Source organism: Sparus aurata, chromosome 16 (assembly GCF_900880675.1).
Source record: "Sparus aurata chromosome 16, fSpaAur1.1, whole genome shotgun sequence".
Taxonomy (NCBI): Eukaryota; Metazoa; Chordata; class Actinopteri; order Spariformes; family Sparidae; genus Sparus; species Sparus aurata.
In genome coordinates, this window is record NC_044202.1 from 8,627,215 (window position 1) to 8,649,508 (window position 22,294).

The 22,294-nt window shown below is 45.8% G+C and overlaps 1 protein-coding gene across 1 annotated transcript; it reads left to right on the plus strand.

The window, feature by feature from the left end:
• The first annotated feature begins 94 nt into the window (after window positions 1-94).
• LOC115565966 (phospholipid phosphatase-related protein type 3-like) lies at window positions 95-21,965 on the plus strand. The gene is made up of 9 exons (XM_030391676.1): window positions 95-919; window positions 5,952-6,055; window positions 6,474-6,659; window positions 8,373-8,502; window positions 9,601-9,796; window positions 12,044-12,101; window positions 14,640-14,813; window positions 15,745-16,560; window positions 17,723-21,965. Exons 2-9 carry the CDS (start codon window positions 5,975-5,977, stop codon window positions 18,776-18,778), a joined length of 2,697 nt encoding a protein of 898 aa, XP_030247536.1. The 5' UTR covers window positions 95-919; window positions 5,952-5,974; the 3' UTR covers window positions 18,779-21,965.
• The last annotated feature ends 329 nt before the right edge of the window (window positions 21,966-22,294 follow it).

Genomic DNA, 22,294 nt, shown 5'->3' on the forward strand with positions numbered 1-22,294 from the left:
CGCCCCCCCTTCTCTTTCTTTTACGCACACATGCGCACAGCGTCCTCGTTTACTACGCGCGCACACACATTCCAAAATCTCCCCTCTTTGTCTCACGGCGGTAGCCCCGAAAAAGGAATTCAGCAGGGAAAGGACGAGAGGAGTGTGTGTGTGTGTGTGTGTGTGTGGACCAGACTGTCTCCTCCCCCCACCATCAGCGCACACACCACACTCTCTCCTCCCCCTGTACACCCCACCTCCTCCTCCTCCTCCTCCTCCACAGCCCCGCTCGGCCCCCGTGCCTTTGTGTGTGTATGTGTGTGTGTGTGTGTGTGCGCGCCGTGAAGCTGACTGCGTACCCGAAAAACCGTGTGACGGATGCCTTGCATGTGAAAACAAAAAAAAAGAGCCTTTTTTGTGCTGGTGGATGGGATTCGGAAATCACCCGTGTGATTCACTCAACGGGGGGAAATTGGAGGACCTGCAGGTGCAAAGTGGAGGGGAGGAACCGGGCCGGACGCACGTGAATCTCTCACTTATCCAAAGCCGGGGAACAGAACGGGAGAGGAACGCAAGTGCCGCAAATTGGACTTTCCACCATCAGCAACCCTCTCCTCCCCTCTTCCTCTCTCCTCTCTCGCCATCCCTGCTTCTCCTCTGTAGGTCTCCCCATTTTCACTCCTTCTCCCAGTGTCCTTCTGTGCTCCCAGAATAGCCTGACACCGGAGCGCTCTCTGATTCTTTTTTTTTTTTTTTTTGTAAGTGAGGGGGTATTTTGAATTTTCGGGGTCGACTCGGGAGACGCCTGAGATGGATTAAAAAAAAGGTGTGTGGGGGGGGACGGACCGTGCAACCGCAAAGCTGGAGCAGCACGCACGACCACGCCGCGGGGGAAGGGGGCGACGGGACTCGGTGAATTCGCGGAGCCCCCGGGACAGAGGTGAGTGTTCAGGCTCGTCCAGCTACTACCGCTCTCTCTCCTCCTCCACCCTCCCACCCTCTCTCCCCCTCTCCCCCTGCATGCATGCATCCAAAAACCCAGCGTTCCTCTCAGCACATGGTTTTCACGTTTCCATAATTGATGATCTCATACGCAATCTGCTGATTTGCGCTTGCGGAGGAGCTTTGTTATCAATAGCTTCTATGTATTTTCAAATTGTTGGCTGCTCAGAGTCTAGAACTATAACCATGATAAAAAAAAAAAAAAACAACAACCCTGCGATTAAAGCAAATCGCTTGTTCAGAAAAACAAAAAACAAAAAACAACGTGTGTACCCTCCAGGAAAAATGCAACCATCACTATCCATTTTCATGCATCTGTCATTTTTTTTTCTGGGGGGATTAATGGCGGTTTAACCGATTGGATGAGCTGTTTTTCTTCCATATGAAGCCAGGTGATGAGTTGTGTAAACCCTCCTACACATCAGGCAGAGCATATGGCCCTTTATGTCTCTGTGGCTGTGGGTGAAGGGCCCTGCAGTGGACAAGGCTTTTGCAAGCTAGCACTGTAACTTTCTTGGAGTCGATGGATGAGTGAATGGCAAATGGATAAAAAAAAAAAAAAAATGTAGGCTACGTTTACATGTTATGTTCGCCTCATTCTTCCAGTTTCAAGTTCATGTTTTTGTCCCAGAAAAGAGCAGCGAGTTTACCCTGTGCATTCTGGGCATTTAATCTTTAGTCAGTGTGCCTGCTGGGACCCCTTGGATCCATATCACCTCTGTCCTAGAGAGCCCCGACGGATATTGGATTTTTGGGACTGATACCGACATTAGGGAGTCAAGAAATTTCCAATATTGGTATATGGGCCGATGTTCTTCTGGTCACATAATATATACATAAAATACATGCTTGTGATAAGAATAACATACATAATAGAGGCACCGCTGAACAATAAACTTCACTGAATCATTAGAAAGTAGCCCAAGAATGCTAGTCTGCATAACGTTAGGAAAAAAAAGAAGTTTTCATATCAGCACATGTTGGACAAAATATACACCAATACTGCTGTGATAGGCCAATATCGGCCAACCAATATATCAGTCAGGCTGGATTATATGTTACTATACTAAATGGTAATATGGTAAATACTATACATATTTGTGCTCACACAGAAGCAGACCTACGTGTGATCAACCAGTACGTTTTTCTTATGTCAAATATTCGGTGCTCTCTGCCTCTAAATGGCAAAATTCAAATTCAGATTGATTTTACGGAAATAGGTCTGTCAGTTATCCTCGGGCATGATTACATTAAAAACTGTTTTTTTTAATACATTCATGAAAACATGCTAATTAGAACTGCACAACCTCACATCTATCTGACAGAAAAAAGTCCTTTTTGAGTAACATGCATAATAAATGTGATTGAAATGTTTCCTCCTTTTTAAATCTCCCCTGAAGTTCAAACACTCGACTTTATCGAGCCACGCTGCTGCAGCAGCCGACTCTTCAGTGTATCGATCAATCTGAGAATGAGATCACGGACTGTGGGGCCGTGGCGATGCCTTCAAATGTCACCCGAAGAGATCAAATTTACTGTCACGTGACACAAAGTACAGTGGCGAACCCTTCATTTGAGAACAGGGTGATGTTATCTAAACAGCTGCTGATTGATTTGCTTTCGGGGGTTATTGATTGGCTGATCGTTTCAGCTCCATGCCATGCAGTGCTTTATGCTCCAATGTGTTATTATATCGACTAAAGTATACAGTAAATGCTTTAATATACAGCACTGGTTCTTAAACTAGGGGTCTGGATGCGCCAGGGGGTCCTGAGTTAATTTGCAGGGATCTCCAGATGAGTCAGCAGATCTTAAATCAGCTGAACATCGAATGCAGATGGGGATTTCTCCGGCATGAATTAACTTTTGGAAAAATGATGGTGGCCCAACACCTTTTTTAAGACACTTTTTTCCTTGAATTTGTCTTTACAATACAGCACTCTTATTGTAAATATATACATATACCAGAATGGAACTTGGTAGAGCACATACCTCCGCCAAGGCCGAACTGTCCCCTTTGATTTAACCAAACAAAATCTAATATCAAACTCAGTACATTACACTCTGCATTTTAAACCACCCACAACAGCTTAACCATAATAACACATAGGTAGCAGCAACGTCAATGCTTAAGTTTCTCCTCATCAATATCCATGCGTTATCCTCTGAGAAATTAACAAAAATGGTGAAAAGCGCCCAGTGCATCACTTTATCCGGATCCGCACCAAAAGTCACTGGGGTCCATTCTGTGCAGAGACTCATCCTCCATCCAAGTTTCATGAAAATCTGTTTAGTAGTATTTGTGTAATCCTGGTTACAAACCAACAACACATAACATCCTCATAGGTAGGTAGTAATACTGCACCATACCACCACAATCCAAACTCACTGCGCTACACTGTGCTGTGCAAAACCTTCCTACACTGCTAGTCTGTGCTTGTGTTTGCCTCTAACAACCTCACCCCCACTCTCCACCGCTCCCGTGTTCGGTGGTCACAGAGTCTTATATCTCCCTCGCCGTCTGACACGCTGTTTCCGTCCACCGCAGGCTAAACAACCCCCCACTCACACCGCGCGATTGTGCACACTTTGCTCTAGACTATGCACACATGCGAACGCTAATGTGATGTTTGCGAGCACACTGCAGCTAGCAGAGTACACATACTTTGCAGTCTCACAAACACACACACACACACAGACATACATATATGCCATGCCCCAGAGGACAAACGCTGGTGTGACAGATAAACGAGCCTCTTTCTTCAGTAAAGAGGCTCATTTTGTGTGTGTTTGTGCGTCTGTCTCTGTGTGTGTGTGTGTTGGGGTGAGGTTTAAGTGCTGACTGGAGTAGGTCACCGAGACCAAGCGGTTGGGAGAGTGAGACCCAGGGCCCTGCGTCTTCCTAAGCTGCTTTCAGCTACACTGGAATCCATCCACCCCGAGACCCCCCCCCCACCCGTCTCTGATCCTCACCCGCCACCAACACCACCACCACCCCTCCCACTTCCCCCCACCAGCACCGCCAGACATGCACATCCACCAGACGTACGCAAACTCCAGCTGCATTTCGATTCACGAATTATCTCTTTTTTTAGAAAAATCATTCTCCTTTATTTCTTTGATCTCCGCACATCTCGTCCCCGCTCCTCTCCTATTCTCCTCTCCTCTCTCCTCCATCCTCCTCTCCTCTCCCCTCTCCTCTTCATTTCCAGCGGTCATGGAAATTAGACTGGAGAAGTCTTTGATTCTCTGAGACTCACATCGCCTCAGGGTCAGGCCCTCTTATCTCGGAGAGAAAAGAGAGGGAAACAGACAGAAAAGAGAGAGAGGAGATAAAAGGGAGAGAGGAGGGAAAGGTGTGGACAGGTGGAAAAAAGTCCAGTCGGGGGGTTTGCAGACGTGCTGCAAGTGGACAAAAACGGAGAAGGGAAAGGGCATGTGACAGAGAAATGAGGGAAGGCAAACAGATCTACTGCCTGTGATCAAGCTATCTTAAAGGAACAGTGCACCCCAAAAATCAGAAACACTTTCCATCTTATCTGTAGCCGCTGACTTTTGGAGATAATCGGCTCCGGAGATGTCTCCCTTTTCTCGAATGTAATTATACTGGTGGCAAAAAGAATATTCATCTACATCATCTGTACATCATCTACTTACTCACGAGACGCCGGCCAACTACGCCAAACATGAGCCGAGATGCACGCTTCCTTCTGAGTGACGATACGGTTGGTTGCGTTCAGTTCAGTAGTAAGAAAACAGCTCCACAACTTAAATTGTCGAGCCCAGCATGTTTCACGCACAAGCGAGGTGAAGATTACATTTACACAATCGCTGGAGAGTCGAACTTTCCACCGAGGCAAGTTCTAAATACTGCAATTTAATTTAGTCGGATCAGCAGGTCTGTGACACAAAGCGCGCCGGGTCGCATTGCGTGGTTTTTCGAGATTGACGCGCCCAAACGGAATCTGCATGTTGGCTGGAATGCAGTTTAAGTTGAATGGTCCATGCTGATTAAACACAGGCTATCCGAATGAATGCGGATGCTGATAGAAGAGGAGTTAAAGAAGGGGAACTAGAGGTAAAGGAAAAAGAGAAGTCAAGCATAAAAAAGTGTGTGCAAAATGAAGGGGAGATTGGTTGGAGCGGCTGGATGGGATAGATGGAAGGAGATTGAGAAAATGATAAGTAAAAATGGGACGCGGAGAGGTGGGAGAGGTAAAGAGGGCAGGACTGAGCGATGGAGATGGATGAAAGTGGGTAGAGGACGGAGATAGAAAGACGGGCAGAAATAGGGGAGCTGTAAATATTTAACTCTGTTTGGTTTTCCATTCGGGCCCCTCGGCTCTGACTCCTCTCAGAGGCCTTGTGATCGCCTACAGGTTATTGATAGCGGGAGATGTTGGCAAGTGTGTATGTCTACGTCGGGTACGTGCGGGAAGATTAGTTTAGTGTGTAACGGCCGTTTGGAGGATTCATTCGGGTAATTCAAAATCCTCCTTTTAATTAGAATTTCATCTTTTTTTTCAACATGACTTTATGACTGTTTGTGTGATTCTTTGTCTCTTCGTGAAAACGTGTGAAAATCTAAGTGTGGTCATTAAATGAGGCGTATGTGATTTATAGGCCTGGTTTGTATGTGTGTGTGTGTGTGCAAAATAAAATAAAAAAATACACCTCCACTTCACAAAATTGTTCAGAAGTAATTTAATTTTCTTTTTATTAACAAGGTGTTGGTATTGAAACTTAATGTGCACAATAAAAAGAAAGAATCCTCTCAGGCTCAACCAGCGTTTGAAAACTTTTTTTTTTTTTTTTTAACCTATGTTTCATTCATCAGTAGAGTCAAGGCCTGGCAGCAGTTTCAACATCTTTTTTTTGATGCTTTCAGAAACATGATGGATAGTGGGAAGTCCCTGAAAGCGCTCTGAAACTCCTCTCTGACATGTCTTTGCAATCTGTTACCCCAACAGGCTGTGACTGGCCCCACCCCAAGATGACGTCCCCCAAAAACAAGGCCAAGAAGAAACCGCCCAAAGACAGCATGACGCTGCTGCCGTGCTTTTATTTTGTAGAGGTATGTGTAGAGAGAGAGAGAGATTGGATGTATTGATGAATCACCTTTTTTTTCATACATGCTAGAGCCGGGTCAACACGACTCACTGCATTTACTGAATTGATCAGAAGCTGAATCACTCTCCGCGCCGTATAGAGTCTCACTGTGTGTTTTCATGTTGATTGCACCTGAATGCGTCTGACCTTTATTGAGTTTGATGCACCCCACAAACATTTTGGTGCAGTCACTTCTCTACCCCTGTGTGTGTGTGTGTGTGTGTGTGTGTGTGTGTGTGTGTGTGTGTGTGTGTGCGTGTGTGTGTGTGTATATTGAGATAAAACACTGGATGAATCACCACTCTCCAAGCAAATATTAAATGCAGGTCGCTCTTTGCTTTGTCCTTGTCCTTGTGCGTGTGTGTGTTCATTTGCCCGTCTAGCTCCCCATCGTCCTGTCCTCCTTGGTGTCCCTGTATTTCCTGGAGCTGACAGATGTGCTGTCCCCCGCGATGGTGGGCTACCGTTGCTACGACCGTGACCTCTCCATGCCCTACGTGGAGACGGGCGACGAGCTCATCCCTCTGTTGATGCTGCTGAGTTTGGCCTTCGCTGGACCCGCAGCGTCGGTAATTCCATCGCACTCACACGAGAACACTGTACACTAGGATGTACGCTGATGATAAAGCGGCATAATGGCGTCCTGAGAGAAAATGAAGTGACACACCCTCTGCGTGTGGTGTAATCCAAGCTCCTCTCGTCTTTGTTTTGTTGGCCGGGCTGTGCATGAAAGCAGTCATGGAGAAATATTTTTGAAGGTCAAATGTTGATGGAGAATGAGACTCAACAATCAGCTATCTTTGTCCTGAATCACGTACTGCACCTTTAAGTAATACCTAGATTTTGGGGGGGAAACTGTGCTATCTTTTATTCTTGTTACTCAGAAAAAGAATGTATTTAGTTTTAAGGTGTCTGAATGGTGATTGTAGACTCACTTAGTTAAATTAATTGATATCTATGGAACAACAACTCCTGAAAGCTTGCATAGGATAAGAGGATGCAAGGCTTTTTTGGCTGTTTTTTGCATGATGATTTATATATTCACATATGTTCCTGCTAACAAAGAATCAAGACTGTGACATTCCTGGTAGTAGTAACGCAGTTGTCCCATCTTGAGTATTACTGATGAATTTTGTGTGAAAGCATAAAAAAGACTTGTGCAGAAATATATGACTAGGTTGATGCCTACAAATGTTAACGACAAATGGGCTCTGCAGAGTGTGAGTCTGCTTTAAGATATTATTAGTCAACTTGAAAATAATATTTTCATTTTGTCGTTTTAGCAAACCTGAGTCATTTCTGCTCACTTGTGAATAGATGAACTGAATTCTTCAGGCCACCATGAATCAAAGTCTAAAATCCGCTCTGCTTTTATCTCTGTTTTGGTCTCCTCCGCATCCTGAGGACAACTATCTTGATCTTTAGCTCGCTGGGTGTTTGCTTTTTCAGCAAGCTAGTCCTCAAAAATGCTGTTTGGTGCCGGGCACTTCAGCTGGTTTTAAAGTCTGATATTTTTTCCCTACAAAAGCTAATGCTACTGCTGAGAACCGGGATGAGAGCTGTAACTCCTTATGGGGTTGTCACCGAGCAATCCATTGTTCATGTAAAAATGTCAGCCAGTGCCATAAAATCTTCCTGTACTCGAATCACAAGGATAAAATCTTCTCCGCGGAGACTCTCAGAGGATCAGCGAACTAATGTGTGTCTTGGGGGTTTTGGGCTTAGCGCCCGACACATGTGCATCACGCAGAAACCCCTCGCGTTCAGACAAAGACATGGAACGCACAGATATGCAAAGGAACAGCTTCCCAAACACTCCCAAAGCAAATTCGAACTCCCCTCAGGAATTCAAAATCGATGGACACATTGATAAATACACACCTGGCATTCCAATACACACTGTCACACACACACACAACACAGGCCCCTCCCAAATCAATACGCTCGCAGTCCCACACACACCTACTCTCGCACTGCTAATCCATCAGCGGCATGGAAACGAGCACACCTCTCCAGCGCTCATCTATCACTCTGATTGGAAGTGATCACTATTCGATAGCGCCTGCGTCCATTCTCCCTCTCTGCCAGCTTTCTCTCACCACAGATCACGATCGACGATGGATGTTTGACATTAATAGCAGTTTAGCAACCTTTTTCCATTTTGGTCTCCTTCTTTCGTCGTTCTTTTCCTTATTCTACCTCACAGTGTGTCATACATGACACAAATGTGTATTTTTCTCTCTCTCTCACCTTTTACCCACTTTTTCTCCCTCCGTCTATAGATAATGATGGGGGAGGGCCTGATGTACTGTATGCAATCCAAACTGAAGACGTGTCCCAAGTCGGAGAGCAGCATCAACGCTGGAGGCTGCAGCTTCAACTCCTTCCTACGCAGAACTGTGCGCTTCGTCGGTACGTCCAACTAACAATCCTTTGTTTCTGTTTTGGTTATTTTTCTCTCTCTTTTTTTTTTCTTTTAGGGAAGTATTGGGAATTGAGGTCATATTCTAATCCACAGTTGTTGTGTTTTTTGGCGAGTGAATCAGGTTCTGGGTTTGCTTAAGAAAACTTGGACAGAATGTGTTGCTTTTCGCTGTGGTGGAGCTCGCCCCGGGGGGGCCTTCTTCTGGAAGGTCTCATTAACCACATGGTTTGTCAAACAGCATTATTTTCATATATGCGTATTCTGTTGGTGATTTAGAGGCCGATGTATAAATAGCATTTATATCACGTGGCGCAAAACAAACCGTCTTCGCTGAAGTGAATCCTGATGTCTTTTAAGTGAAATGGTGACTTCATCAGTGTGACGGCGATTCAGAGGCAGTCTCTCAATTTTTTTCTGTTTAAGCGTTTGTGTTTTATGCCTGCTTTTTCTTCATGTTATCGGCGGCCAGATAGCTGAAATGAATTATGCATGCGCGGCCATATGACTAATCCTTCAAAGTTACGGAGGATCAACACGTCCCCAGATATATCGGATCTGGCCCCGCGTCACTAATGCCGTTAACACTTGTGAAGAACTACCTGCCATCAGTGGGGAGAGAACAAAATGCTGTTGTTTATGAGATGGAAATCAGTTTTGGCTCAGACAAATTGTTCCACTTACCAGCTGATCCCCCAACCTGATTCCGCTTTAAAGAGGAGGCAAAATAAGCTAATTACATGCATTAAGTGAAGGGTGGCTTAAAAGTGAAATGGGGATAATATAATGCTCCGCGGGAAATATCTTAAGGCTGATTTTGAGCTTTGAAGTGAGAAAGAGTAATTAATTCACCTTGCCAAATTTCACTGTCTGCGGAAAAGGCTTCGCATCGTGACAAATTGAAGGCTCGTGGTGTCACTTCAGGTCGTTGGGAGCAAACCCAGCGTTGTTTTCCACTCGCAGGTGTTCATAAGCGAGCGGCTCAATGTCACAAAGCCACCGGGGGCCTTCAGTTCATTCACCAAGGCTGCTTCTTCAACATCTCTACCTCCCGTCTCTCTCTCTCCCTCCCTCTCCTCCTCCCTCAGGTGTTCATGTGTTCGGTCTCCTGGCAACAGCCCTGGTGACAGATGTCATCCAGTTAGCTACCGGTTACCACGCCCCTTTCTTCCTCACCGTCTGCCAGCCCAATTACACGGCCCCGGGAGTGTCATGTGACAACAACGCCTACGTCACGCGGGACATCTGCATGGGGAAAGACCAGTATGCCATCATGTCCGCCAGGTAAGTCACGGGCGTGCGCTCAGAGCCGGATAAAAAGAAGTCTCCATCTGCCCGGTTTCAAAAAGTTTCATCCCTGCATACAGATAAAGTGCATTCATCACGATAAAAGCTCAGTTTATTTGCGCAGGATCGTACTCATATGCCCCTCAGCTCTCTAGCCCTGCCGCTTTCATGCCATTAAAATTGCAAGTTGAAGCACAGAACCATTATATTGTATACATTCCTGCAGCTGACTCTCTGCTTAATCAGATACATCTATGCAACATACCGAGTTAAAAAGATAAAAAAGGATTTAAAGTGCTTTGCAGCGTATGCTGTATGTTGCCACACGTCACTAAACCACAAGGTGAGGAATCATCAAAACTCATTTGCATTTGAAGAGGATTACAGGAGATTAAAAGCAGCAGAGGAGTCAAATTGTTGTTGCAACAGTTGGATTTTTAAAAATAATTCAACATTTTGCTTATTCACTATTTGCCGTTTATCTGTACGACGAGGCTTATTATGCCCCTACATGTTCCCTGTTGTGCCGTATGTTTTAGCATCGACACGTAGGTCCGACAAACAAGCTACAGCAAACAGTATATGTGTTTTAGCCATGGGGATAATTGCAGTCGTAAGAACACAAATGCTTGTACTCCTAAACTAGCCAGGAACCATATTGGCATAATGCATTCCCCAGCTCCTAGCCCTAACCGACATTAGCTTATTGGCTTTCTAGTAGAGAGTAAAATGAGAAGCTTGTCATCATCGTCGTATCTCCCGACACAAGCGGCTACTTTGGCTGAAATGAACGTGTAGAATCGGTGGCGGACCCCGCCGGTGTGAGAAGACCTTCTGATTGGATGTTCGGCTAAGCAAATCAGTCCACAAGAACAGAAGCGGAAGGGAGAAGGGAAAAGTCCCCTGAGCATTTCGCCGTTATTTCACCCATTAACTGCAGTTTATCCTTATTTTTCACCTTCATCTCTTCATCAGTGCCAATTGCTGCTTTTTTATCCGACATATTCCCAATGAGAAATGGCTTTATTAGTGGTGGGAAAATGGCAAATGTTGCTTGATCATGACAGCGGTTTGTTTACCCAGGCTGTCCCTTTTTTGAATGATAAATACAGACCACCTCCACCTGGTGGTATGGAGAGGTATTTCCTCCAGATTCCAGATTGCCATCAGCTATAGTCTCTGCGGTGTGTTCAAGTGCAACTCTATGGAGACACGGGCAACATAAGGCGATGCAACAGACGCTCTTGGTTGCTGCTAGTTATTTGGTGTGTTGGGGTTGTAGCTGCTCGTGTGGCCTTTTTAGGAGAGGTTATACTATTTGTTGGCCAGAAGCAGTCCCTAGGAAACCAACCAAGACTTCAGTAAGTTGCTGCACCAACAGAGCCAGGCCAGCCATTCCCCTGTTCCCAGGCTTTATGCTAAGCTAAGCTAACCGACTGCCGGGTGTAGCCTTGCACTGAATGAACAAATATAGGAGTGGTATAAATCTTCTCATCCAACTCTCAATAAAGAAAGCCAATATGCGTACTTCCCAAATGTCGAAAAAGCTTCACAAAAACTTCTGATTTTGCAATCGCAACCCCGAACATTCAGCATAAACGTCCGCATATATCTGTAATTCAAGCCTGAGGCATAAAACCAACCCTCGAAAAGACCTTTGACAAAAGTAAGAATCAGCCGAAAACTTTTCAATATGTGCTCACCTTGAAGGTCTCAAACTCTTGCAGTGTTCACAAAGACAGACAGACATAAAAGGGGCACTTAAACACAGGTTTAAAGGAGTGGGAGAAGGTAAACACCGCGGTTGAAGACACAAGGATGAATGCACCCACGCGAAGAGCGACTTAATAAAACAGATTAAATGAGAGCCTGTGCTTCAGCTTTCTAAACTCTAAATTACTAATTACTTTGACCGCAACTCACTAACTCGCCCCTAATGTTCCCCACTAATTCCCCCGCGGTGTTCTGTTTGTGTTTTATTAATGCACACATCCAAGGACACATGAACAGTTTGACTAACAGCGTCGAGCGGTCGCTGTGGTTTTAATGTCAAACACGATCCAGACATCGCAAACAATGCAAGCAGCCGCGACAGCTTTATATCCAGGTTTTTTATTCAAGAGGCACAGAACACACTTGCGACCCACACAGCCTGTGTTTGCAAAACCTTTTTTTTTTTGTGAATCTCTTTCTCTCTCTGCTTCCACTCCTTCACACCTAACTCTCCCCCTTTCTCCCCCTCAGGAAAACATTTCCATCCCAGCATGCAACGCTCTCTGGCTTCGCTGCTGTCTATATATCCGTAAGCACTTCTGTGTCTTACTTGCCTTCTGTGTTTTGTGTACTTTGATTGTGATGCGTTTGCGTCACGTATTGTGTGCCTGCATGCGTTTTATAACCAGTCGACCCTGTTTATTGTTTGACTTCTTGATGAATTATGTTAATATTACCGCAGTGTGATATCTTTTGCAAAAAAGTGCAGATGGAAATAACATCTTTATCTAGTCAATGATCTGTGTTACCATACTGAAACGTACCCAGATGCTCTTCTACTTATTCCTAACAAATGTTGCTGCTGGCAGGACGTACTGTAATTAGTTCCAACATATCAGAGGATTTCTAGCTGGAATGAAACCGCTGTCACTTAATACATAAGTCATACATGTCATGATAGTGTTTACTCACTGCAAGATTTCAGGATTTTAGACGGCGGCACCCTCAGGCCAGTGATCCACCCGAATTTAAACACACTTAAAAAAAATTGTCAGATTTCTGCATTCCTCGTTACATCCCACTGCATATCGAGCAGCTTATTGCAACTCTGCGGTCAAGTGCTGACGGCAGCAGTTTGCGAACTGTACAGCAAAGCAGCGCTGTCATTTTTCTGGGAGGTAACACCCGGCTGCACACACACACACCCATGCACCCTCCTCCACCAACGGCTATTGTGAGCTATTGGCCGTATCGCTGCTGCCTCACCGGACCCAGAGGGTGCTCATTAAAGCTCACCAGACGGATTTCTTGCGAGAGAAAAAGCAGGAGAGGAGGAGGAAAAGCAGCTGTTTTTGGTTGCTAGCGTCACAAAATGTTGCTTTTAAAACCTCCTCCCATCATATTAAGACATTAAGACGTAGAATGTCATCTCAAAACCCTCTGAAATTTCACGTTTTATTGAAACCGTTGACATTTTAGTTTTCCTGCATTTGAGTTGCGATGAAAGGAGATGAAATGTCACGCTGCTGATAGATTTTTCCCCTCTATTCCTTCCAGAATAGTAGTATTTTTATGGTCAACACAAGATGGACACGCTTGTTTGAAAATGGAAACTTTTGCAAAGCCTGCTTTCCTGTCATTCAGCTGTCCTGTCATCGAATGCATGCGGAGAATTTCAATGCAGCGGTGGATATATTCTCTCTCCCCCGCTCCGCTTTCCTGTCAAACAGTATCCATATTAATGACCCAGTTAACCTCATAAGCAGAATCTGGGGGGGGAAAAAAACAATGAGACAGCTAATTTAACTTGAAAGAGAATTCTTCAAATCGGTGGCATTGGAAAGAAGTGACATTTTGTCACCCAGTCGCATGAAGTTTTTAATTTATGTCTTAAAGGAATAAATCTTCATTTTGGGAAGTAAAGTTGTTAACTTTTTTAGCATTTTTTCCACAGGACAGAGTGGATATGTGGGGTCGGGGCAGCTAGTATGAAAAGATCCAAAGGTGAACAAACATCTGTCCGGCTGGGATTACGTCCTGTCCAATAAATCATCTGGGACTGCCAAAACCATAAAACCACAACTTGTTTTTTATTCTTCTCAATGATCAGGATATAATGAATTAATTAGCAAGCTTTAGAAGCGGCAAAGGATGACTGTCCCAGCCGGTCTGTACGCTAAGCTGAGCTAACCAGCTGTAGCTTCGGACAGTTATGAGAGTACCAATTAGGGCTGCCCTGACTAAAGACTTTCCTTGTTGACTAGTAGTCGCTAATTATCTCGCTACAAACTCGCTCCTCTGATGCTTCACAGCTCCCTTCTTCATCCCCTGGTGCCGCTCATTTTTCAAAACTCCTCCCCAAAGGCGGTCCAAAGCTCCTGTGTTAGCAGTGTAAACACCAATATCCCCATGTTTACCTACAAGGCTAACTGAGCTAACTGCAGCTAAAGTTAGGAGCAGTTAGCAACTGTAACCCTGATACTTTCTACCGGGACCTGACAAGCGACAAAGTAGAGCTCCCAAATGGATGTTAGGTTGTCTTTTCAGCATCTAATGAAAACTTTGCTGACTAAGACTCCTATCGACTCTGGGTTTAGATAGCCATCAGGGAGCAATTTTAGTATAAATACTCCCATTTAACTCTTGGCAAGCGTATTCCCCAACATGTCAGATTATTCCTTTAACAACAGTTAAGCTCAGGTTTTAGAAGGGCACGATGATTGCGAACATCGTTCCTTCATTCCTCTAGACCAGTGGTCTCAAACTGATCCAGTAAAGTGCCGCTGAGGCTGCAGGTTTTCATTCCAACCAAGCCAGAACACACCTGACTCGACTTATTCAATCAACTGACCCTGATCCAACAAATCAGCTGTGTAAAGACAATTCAGTTGATTGAATAAGTCGAGTCAGGTGTGTTCTTGCTTGGCTGGAATGAAAACCTGCAGCCACAGCGGCACTTTACTGGATCAGTTTGAGACCACTGCTCTAGACTTGAAATCTTTCCACTGTTGAGGCCAAACTTGTGTTGCAGTGCGTTACTACACCTTTTAATGACATCTCCACCCGTAGCCTCCATGTGTCTGCCTGTGCCTCTTCTGCATGTTAATGCGTGCATCTCTGTCCACAGATGTATTTCAACGCCAGCATCAACAGCACGACCAAGCTGCTGAAGCCTCTGCTGGTGTTCGCCTTCTGCATGGCCGCGGGCCTCGCCGGCCTGACGCAGATAACTCAGCACCGCAGTCACCCGATAGACGTCTACGTGGGATACCTCATAGGAACCGGCATCGGAGTCTACCTGGTTAGTTAAGCGTGTTTGACAGGCAGGGCAAAGGATTTATCAGACCTGTCAAGCCCTACAACTACAATCTACAGGCGAAATATGTAAAATGTCTTAATTTAATTAGCCTGTGCCGGGATAATTGCTCTTTTTATGATGATATAACTCACCGAAAGACATTTGAAGAAGTGAAATGGATTTGCTACTTCCGGATTTACTCTGTGAAAATGAGCTCCAGCATATGTTTGTATGTATTTAGGGATTTGTTTTGTCCCCAGGGAGTAGTTAGGAGTCGGCGTGCAGCATGGTGGGAATGACTGAATAGCACATAAATAGATTTTTTTTTTTAAATAAAGTGGTTTAGTTGTTTTTGCCGTGACTGAATCGTCTCATTGTATTGTTCTAACACTATCGCAGCGGGCGCTAACAAATGCGGCTTCTCTTCGTCACCTCTCTTCTCCGCGTGGCTTCCATACTTCTCTCTCCCAGACGTTTTTTTTTTTTTTTTTTTTTTGCCAGCGCTCTATATATAGCTTTTTCTATTACAGAGGGGACGGGAGAGAGAATGAATAATCCGATAAGAATTCTCCGGAACAATTTCACACTTCATTTTAAGAAAAGTTGCCATCGCCATTCGCCATGCTTCCCTCCTCCTCTCACTCGCTTTCTCTCGTTTTTTTTAAGAAGGGGGAGCATTTTTCCCCCCTCATTAAAGAATGTAGAGGGGGAAGAGAGTGATTCATGCTGACCTCAGACTAAGCAGGAAGGAGGAAGGAAAGATGCCTATTCATGCACTTGCCTCCCCTCTAATAGAAATCACTTTTTTTCCCCCCTCCTCAAGATTAAACAAAATAAATTTTCACGCTTCAGTCTTTATGTAACATGCTGGGTACTTCAATCTCATTTATTTCTCCTTCCCACCTCCTCTCTTTCTCCCTCTGTCTTCTGTCAGGCTGTGTTCGCGGTGGGAAACTTCAAAGCATCGGAAGAAGACGCTCACTCCTTACAGAGACTGACCCCGGCTCAACAGAAGGACGGTCTGAGGGTGCTGACTCAGCGGAGTCATGACTCCCTGTACAGGAAGACTCCCAGGGTGTCTGAGAGCAGAGAGGAGCTGGGGGCGGGGTTGGGGTCCGGGGCCCGCAGTAAGGTGAGGAGGGAGAAGGCATCCTTGGCCTCTCTCAAACGAGCGAGCGCTGACGTGGAGCTCCTCGCGACCCGGGGTCCCATGGGCAAGGAAACCATGGTAACCTTCAGCAACACTTTGCCCCGCGTCGCGAACGGCAACAGCCCCATCTCCCCCTCGGACGAGCCGGCCACCACGCAGCGTCACATGACCTTCCACGTGCCCTTCGACCCCCAGAGGTCTCGGCAGCTGGTGTCAGAGTGGAAGCAGCGCTCGCTGGAGCTCCGCAGCCAGAGCTCACGAGACGAGGACGAGGGGATGGACGGGAGAGATGTAGACGAGGGAGGAGACGGAGGGGATCAGGAGATGCCTTCGTCTCTTTATCCCACGGTGCAAGCCAACAAAGGCACCGCCACACCCACCGGATCACGGATGGTGGTGGCACCCCCGCTTGTTCACATCCCCGAGGAGGCCACTCGGCCGCCGCCTGTCTCCCCCAAGAGTGCCAAGACCCGCGCCAAGTGGCTGTCACTCACCGAGGGAGGAGTTAAAGAACCGGGACCGGGCCCCATCGCGGTGTCGACTCCCCGCGTGCCCAACACACAGCCCAACCAGCTGCCCAGCCAGCAAAGAGTCACTCAGGTTTGAAAGACATTAGACAGTGAATGCCCGCAAATCACGGTTACTACATTACTTTAAGCAATCATTTTTCATTATTTTATCATCAGTTGACAAGCAGCCAGTTCTGAGAAATATATCCGACACAGGAGAAGAGATTTAACAGCTGCCAAACTCTGTGTGCGCTACGCAGCTATGATTTATTTTGTTGGTAAAAATCAAAACAGAACAACATGTGTGGAAGCAATTCCACTGATTAGTTTCGAATATAAAATACTCTCACAAGGGTTCAGACACTAATTACAGTTGGAGATAAATCTTATAAAAATGCCTGGGAGGGAAATTGAATGTGCTACTATTAACCTTACAATGTTTACTGTAATAAAAGCCCCTGGAATTCTGGGTTTATTGTGGCTCAAGTCAATTTTGTTAATCCAAATTGCTGTTTTTTTATAGTCTTCTCTCTTCTTGAAAGTGAAACTTCTTCCCTGACCTTGGAAACAGCAATTGGCAAATCAGTCTCATTTAGTAGCTGCAGTTTTTGGTCATATCAAATCTTCCTCGTACCATAGACTTGTCTAGTTGTTGTGGGAACGTAGGGACTTGTCACGGAAGTACCCTGGGAACAGCTTACCTTGCAAGACAGCTGTGGCCAAACACACAGTGGTCGAACAAGTCAGCGTCCAAAGAGGAGCTACCGGCAGCTACCAGCATGGTTAGGCAAGAGTGAGGTGTGCTAGAGAGGGCTAATGTAGATGCTACTATCATCAGTTATAGCAGATATCTATTTAATTGAAAGAAAAGCAGAGAATGGAAATGAAGGCTTTTCTAGATCAAGGAGAGGTCCTCGCTCCTCTCTCAGATGGTTTCGCAAAGATTCACCAACTGGTTCCACTAGTTGTAGTGCTCTCCCACTATTGATCTATTGGTTGAAGATAGATGGTGATAGGCAGATGGTTCATGGAATCACCTGCCAAGTATTTTTTGAAAGTGCCTGCCATTTTCAATTTGTAGCGGCTCCTTTCCAGATGGTTCTGTGTAACAAACCATCTGGTGCGCCTGGTTAGGAAACAGAAGCTCACAAAGTAGTATCACCAACATGGGTCCATTTGGTGGCTGATCTTGGGAACTCCTCTGAGCACTAGCCTTTGTAAATTTTAATAAGTTATTGTTCTGTTCTCTCCAGGTGATAGCCATGTCCAAGCAGCAGGGTCATGGACACCTCACATCGTCCACTAAGACGTCAGAAGGTGGCTCATCCTCCGGCGGTGGGTCCAACTGCTCCGAGTCGCCCTACTACCGGATCCCATCTGATCGAGACAGCTGCACTGGCAGCAACCCAGGGAGCATCGCGGGAAGTGGGAGCATCGTCACAATCGATGCTCATGCCCCCCACCACCCGGTGGTGCGTGTGTCGGCCAGTAACGGCAAGCCGTGGGAGTGGAGAAACACCATCAGTGGTAACATGATGGCGGCCGACACGTCGGGGGATAAACACCGCAACGCGCTGCAGCGACAGGAAAATGTCAGTCAGTACCGGGATTACCGGACGCTCCCAATGAAAACGGACTCACTCTGCTCCTCCTCAGCCAGCGGCAGTGCAGAAGGAGGAGCAGAGCTGCCTCCCCCACCTCTCCCCACTTCTTCCTCCCCTCTGCCTCCCCCTCCTCAGCTGTCCTCATCCCCTCTACCCCCACCTCCCCCTCACTCGTCATCTTCCCCTTTGCCTCCCCCTCCACACCCAAGCTCCTCTCCAATTCCTCCTCCTCTTCCTCACCATGCCTCGTCTCACATGCCTCTCCCACCTCACCTGTCCTCTCAGATGACCCCACCACTCCTCCCAACGTCCTCCCAAATGCCTCCACCTCCCCACTCATCCTCCTCTCAAATGCCCCCACCTCCACACCCATCCTTAGCTCAGATGCCCCCACCTCCACACCCATCCTTAGCTCAAATGCCCCCGCCTCCACACCCATCCTTAACTCAAATGCCCCCACCTCCACACCCGTCCTCTTCCCCTCTGCCACCACCACCTCACCCCTCATCCTCCATGCCGCTGCCTCCGCACCCGTCCTGCTCCAGCATGCTTCCCCCTCCGCCCCATCCCGACCTACTAATGGACAGCCACAGCCAGGCACTGTCCCGCACCTCCACCCTGCCTCGTAGGCCCTCGGTCTCCGCCCGCAGCCATGCTGAGCAGGAGCACTACTACAAGGCCATGCAGAACGAGAGGATGTTATAGTTAAAGACAACAGTTATCATTGCCACATCAATGATTGTACTTCAGAAGACTCACTGAGAGAGACAGTGAAACAAAGAGGGGTTGTGGCCGGTGAACAGAGATTTTTTATGAAAAATGACAAAAAGGTTCAGAGACTCTGAATCCAGAACAGCAGCTTCAGTCAAAATGCTGGAAAGAGAGAGGTGTGAGGGTGGAGGACCATCGGGAGATCTGGCAGCTCACACACACTCAGCAGGGGACCTGTATTTTCCCTGCTCAGACATTCTGCCCACAGCGACGGCTCAACGGCCCTGACTGGGAAAAGAACAGACAAGCGCAGAAACGGGAGTCAAGAGAGAGCAGGGTGAAGAATTAAAAAACCCCTAGTTCAGCTCTCATTTCAGCACGCACTTCCTCTGTGTCTTCTTTATGACACTTTCAGAGACGGAATGGAAGAGGCTGCAGCTGAAAGAGATATCACAATGCACGGCCTGGGTTTTGCTAACTCAAGTTTCCCTTGAGAGGGCGGATTAGACTGACAAAACAAAACAACTACAGGCAATACTAGCTCTCCTGAATCTGGCGCAGCTGTTTGAGGTTGCCAACCATTACACACAGAGAATTTGCTATTGTAACCAGTTGAAAAACTCAAGCTTCAAGGCGCCCAGAAGCTTTAAATAAAGAAAAAGAAGGCAGCGAAGTTCAGCCACAGGTTCGGGAGTATTAGCCGCAACCCACAAAAGCATGAGAGTCGTTTTACCCCCTCTGAATAAACAAACCAAACGGGGGTATTTTATGTTTGATGCCAAGCAAATCTGTCAGTATCCACCAGAGAGAGCAGGCTTAGGAAGGGTTTCTCTGGATCGGGTGTGAGAGGAGGAGGAAGAGGAGAGAGGGGAGGGCATGAGGAGGATCACGCACAGCCGAGCACCCCTATGCAGACATCACTGAATGGATTACTGCTGTAAACATGAGGGGCAGTGGAATGGAAAGAGAATTGTTTCTTAAGTGAAGAGGGTGGCCGCACAGCACAAGAGGCAGCCAGGAAGCCAGTCTGTCTTTGCTATGTGCGAAAACCTGCCACAGAGCCTGAAGCAGCACTAAGGAGATTAACGTTTGTTTATCAAACCATGCTAGTGCACTCTTCCTTCCAAAGTCCTTCACATTTGGCCCCTCTGGTAAATCAAAATGGTGTTGCGCATCCTAATGCATTTTCTAGTTCGGCCATCACCATCAACATGCACACTGGCTCAAGCAGGTGCTGGTTGGATGTTGCTTGCAGTCTCTGTTTAAGCCTGTTAGCATTACAAACAATTTGGTACCACTTTCTAAGTATGCATAGTTCATCGTGTTAATGAGTTGGTGCTTAATTATTGAGCATTTATTTGGTGTCCATCTGACTTTTTAACTAGCTAGAGCCATGCTCTGCAGGAAAGACTTGATAATGTTTGCAACTCTAGATTTCCAGACCTTTATTCAACCATCCGTCCATCCATCCAATATTTACACCTAGCCAGAGATGACAGGTTATCACAGGGCTACCCTTATTTAAAGTTACAAAAAGGGACTTTAACTGGTTATGAAACAGTCTCAATTTCATACCAATGCTCTACATGACCTACGTAAGCAAACCAGACCATCAGCAAGATGATTTGCTCCTCCCGATTCCGAAAATTAGACTTATTTTCATGCCGGCTCTGTAGTCTGGTGGTACGGCAGTGGATAAATCTGTGTTGCCTGATGGCAGCAGAACAACTGGCTTGCTCGCATCTTCCACTTATTATGAAGACATAACATTACGAAGGATTGTTGATAACTTGAGTTATAGCACAACAAAATTACTATTAGCGAGATAATTTTATAATTATTAATCTTACGTAGCCACTTGCTTCCAAAACAACGAGCTAAAACTACGAGCTAGCAAGATGAAGATCTGTACGACAGGAGGCAGTGGTGCTCATACCACTTTTGTCCACAGGGGCCGCCAGGATCACCAACAAAGAACGTTCCTTATTGCCGCTTTAAATATACCTTATTAGAAAGTGATACCAAGATTTTTGTTCATCTTTGATATTAAATATTTTCCTAAATTGTCGAGCAGGTGACAACATAAACACCCAACCAACACCGTGACAGGCTCTCCAAAAACAACAGACAAAACAATCTCAGCTCAAGGTCCACTTGCTTGCCATAAGCTCTAGAGCTTTTGACCTGCATCACACAGCCATCATCAGCAGAGGCTGTTTGCTCATGTCGCCATGGCAGTGTTTGTGCTGAAACAAATTACGGGCAAACTACATCTGCTAATGAGGATATGGTAATGCAGTCGAAATGCTAGAACAAGCAATTAAGTCTGCAATGAGAGGAGCTTCGTTAATTACTGTTTCAAAGTCCAAGAATGAGCCGACCACTGAAAGGTGTGCATTTTAGTTTTTTATATTTTTAGATGAAACAATTAAATATTATTCCTAGATGTAATCAAATAGTCATCAATAATGAAAATAATAAGTCGTTGCAGCCCTGAGAAATATGCATTCAGTCGACATCTACAAGTTGAGAGGAAGTGCGTGCTCTTCCTGCTCACGCCCATCTCTTTTGTGTACTTATACTCTGTTGTACAAAGTTTTTATCTGGTACCTATCATTTCATACATCCAAGTGTTTTCTATTGGAAGATATTCCATCCAACAGCAAGTGCTTTATTTTTATTTTGATCATATGACGTTGAAAGATACAGGCTCACCAACAGATGGAAAAAAGTTGTTTTTTTACAAATCCACCACCACATCTGAAGGGTACATGAACAGATTTTTGTAAAATTTGTGCTAGAAAGGGAGCGAGTTAAATGGAACAAGTTGTATTTCGTAGTGGAGCTCCTCAGACATGGAGCTGGTAGATAATATTGCTCGTCGGTTTGTGCTGCATGTGTTTACGAGCGTGTTTTTTGTTTTTGTTTTGTTTTTTAACTTCTGTGCTTCAAGTGTGCGCTGTTCCCATTTTTACAGACAGACATGCAAGCATTTTTCCAGTGCTGGTGATTATCGTTCTACTTTTCCCCCATTTTGACTGTAAAAAGATACTTGATATTCCCTAATATTATTAATACTATTGTTATTCCACGGTCCTCTTTTATGGGCTCATGTTTTCTATCTGTGGTGATGTGTAACATTAATAACCTGATTGAATAAAAAAAATGGAAGACTTCTTAACCGAGGTTTCATCCTGTGTTGCTCGACCGAGCCGTGGCAGGTGCACGCCGCTCAAAATAGCAAGCCTTTACCATCACTCTAATGAAAAGGATCTTCTTCTATTGATTCTTTTGGCTACAAGTGCTTTCTGTGCTCATCAGTACTGTACGCTCACACATTGACACTCGCACTGATACACCCGGCCAGACGGATACAGCACATGCACATTTGCGATGCAACATTTGCTCGTTTCCTGTGGGCAAGTGTCGGGTTCCCCATAATGAATTCCGCTAGAATGTTGGTCAGTCCCAGATGACCCGCAGGGATGCAGCAAGCGTTGGCTGTGTGTG

Excerpts from the sequence above, each read along its gene's own strand:
- LOC115565966 (XM_030391676.1), top strand. The coding sequence starts at position 5,975 with ATGACGTCCCCCAAAAACAAGGCCAAGAAGAAACCGCCCAAAGACAGC. Across the intron at positions 6,056-6,473 it reads CGTGCTTTTATTTTGTAGAG|CTCCCCATCGTCCTGTCCTC; the intron begins GTATGTGTAGAG and ends TTGCCCGTCTAG. Across the intron at positions 12,102-14,639 it reads TCGCTGCTGTCTATATATCC|ATGTATTTCAACGCCAGCAT; the intron begins GTAAGCACTTCT and ends CTCTGTCCACAG.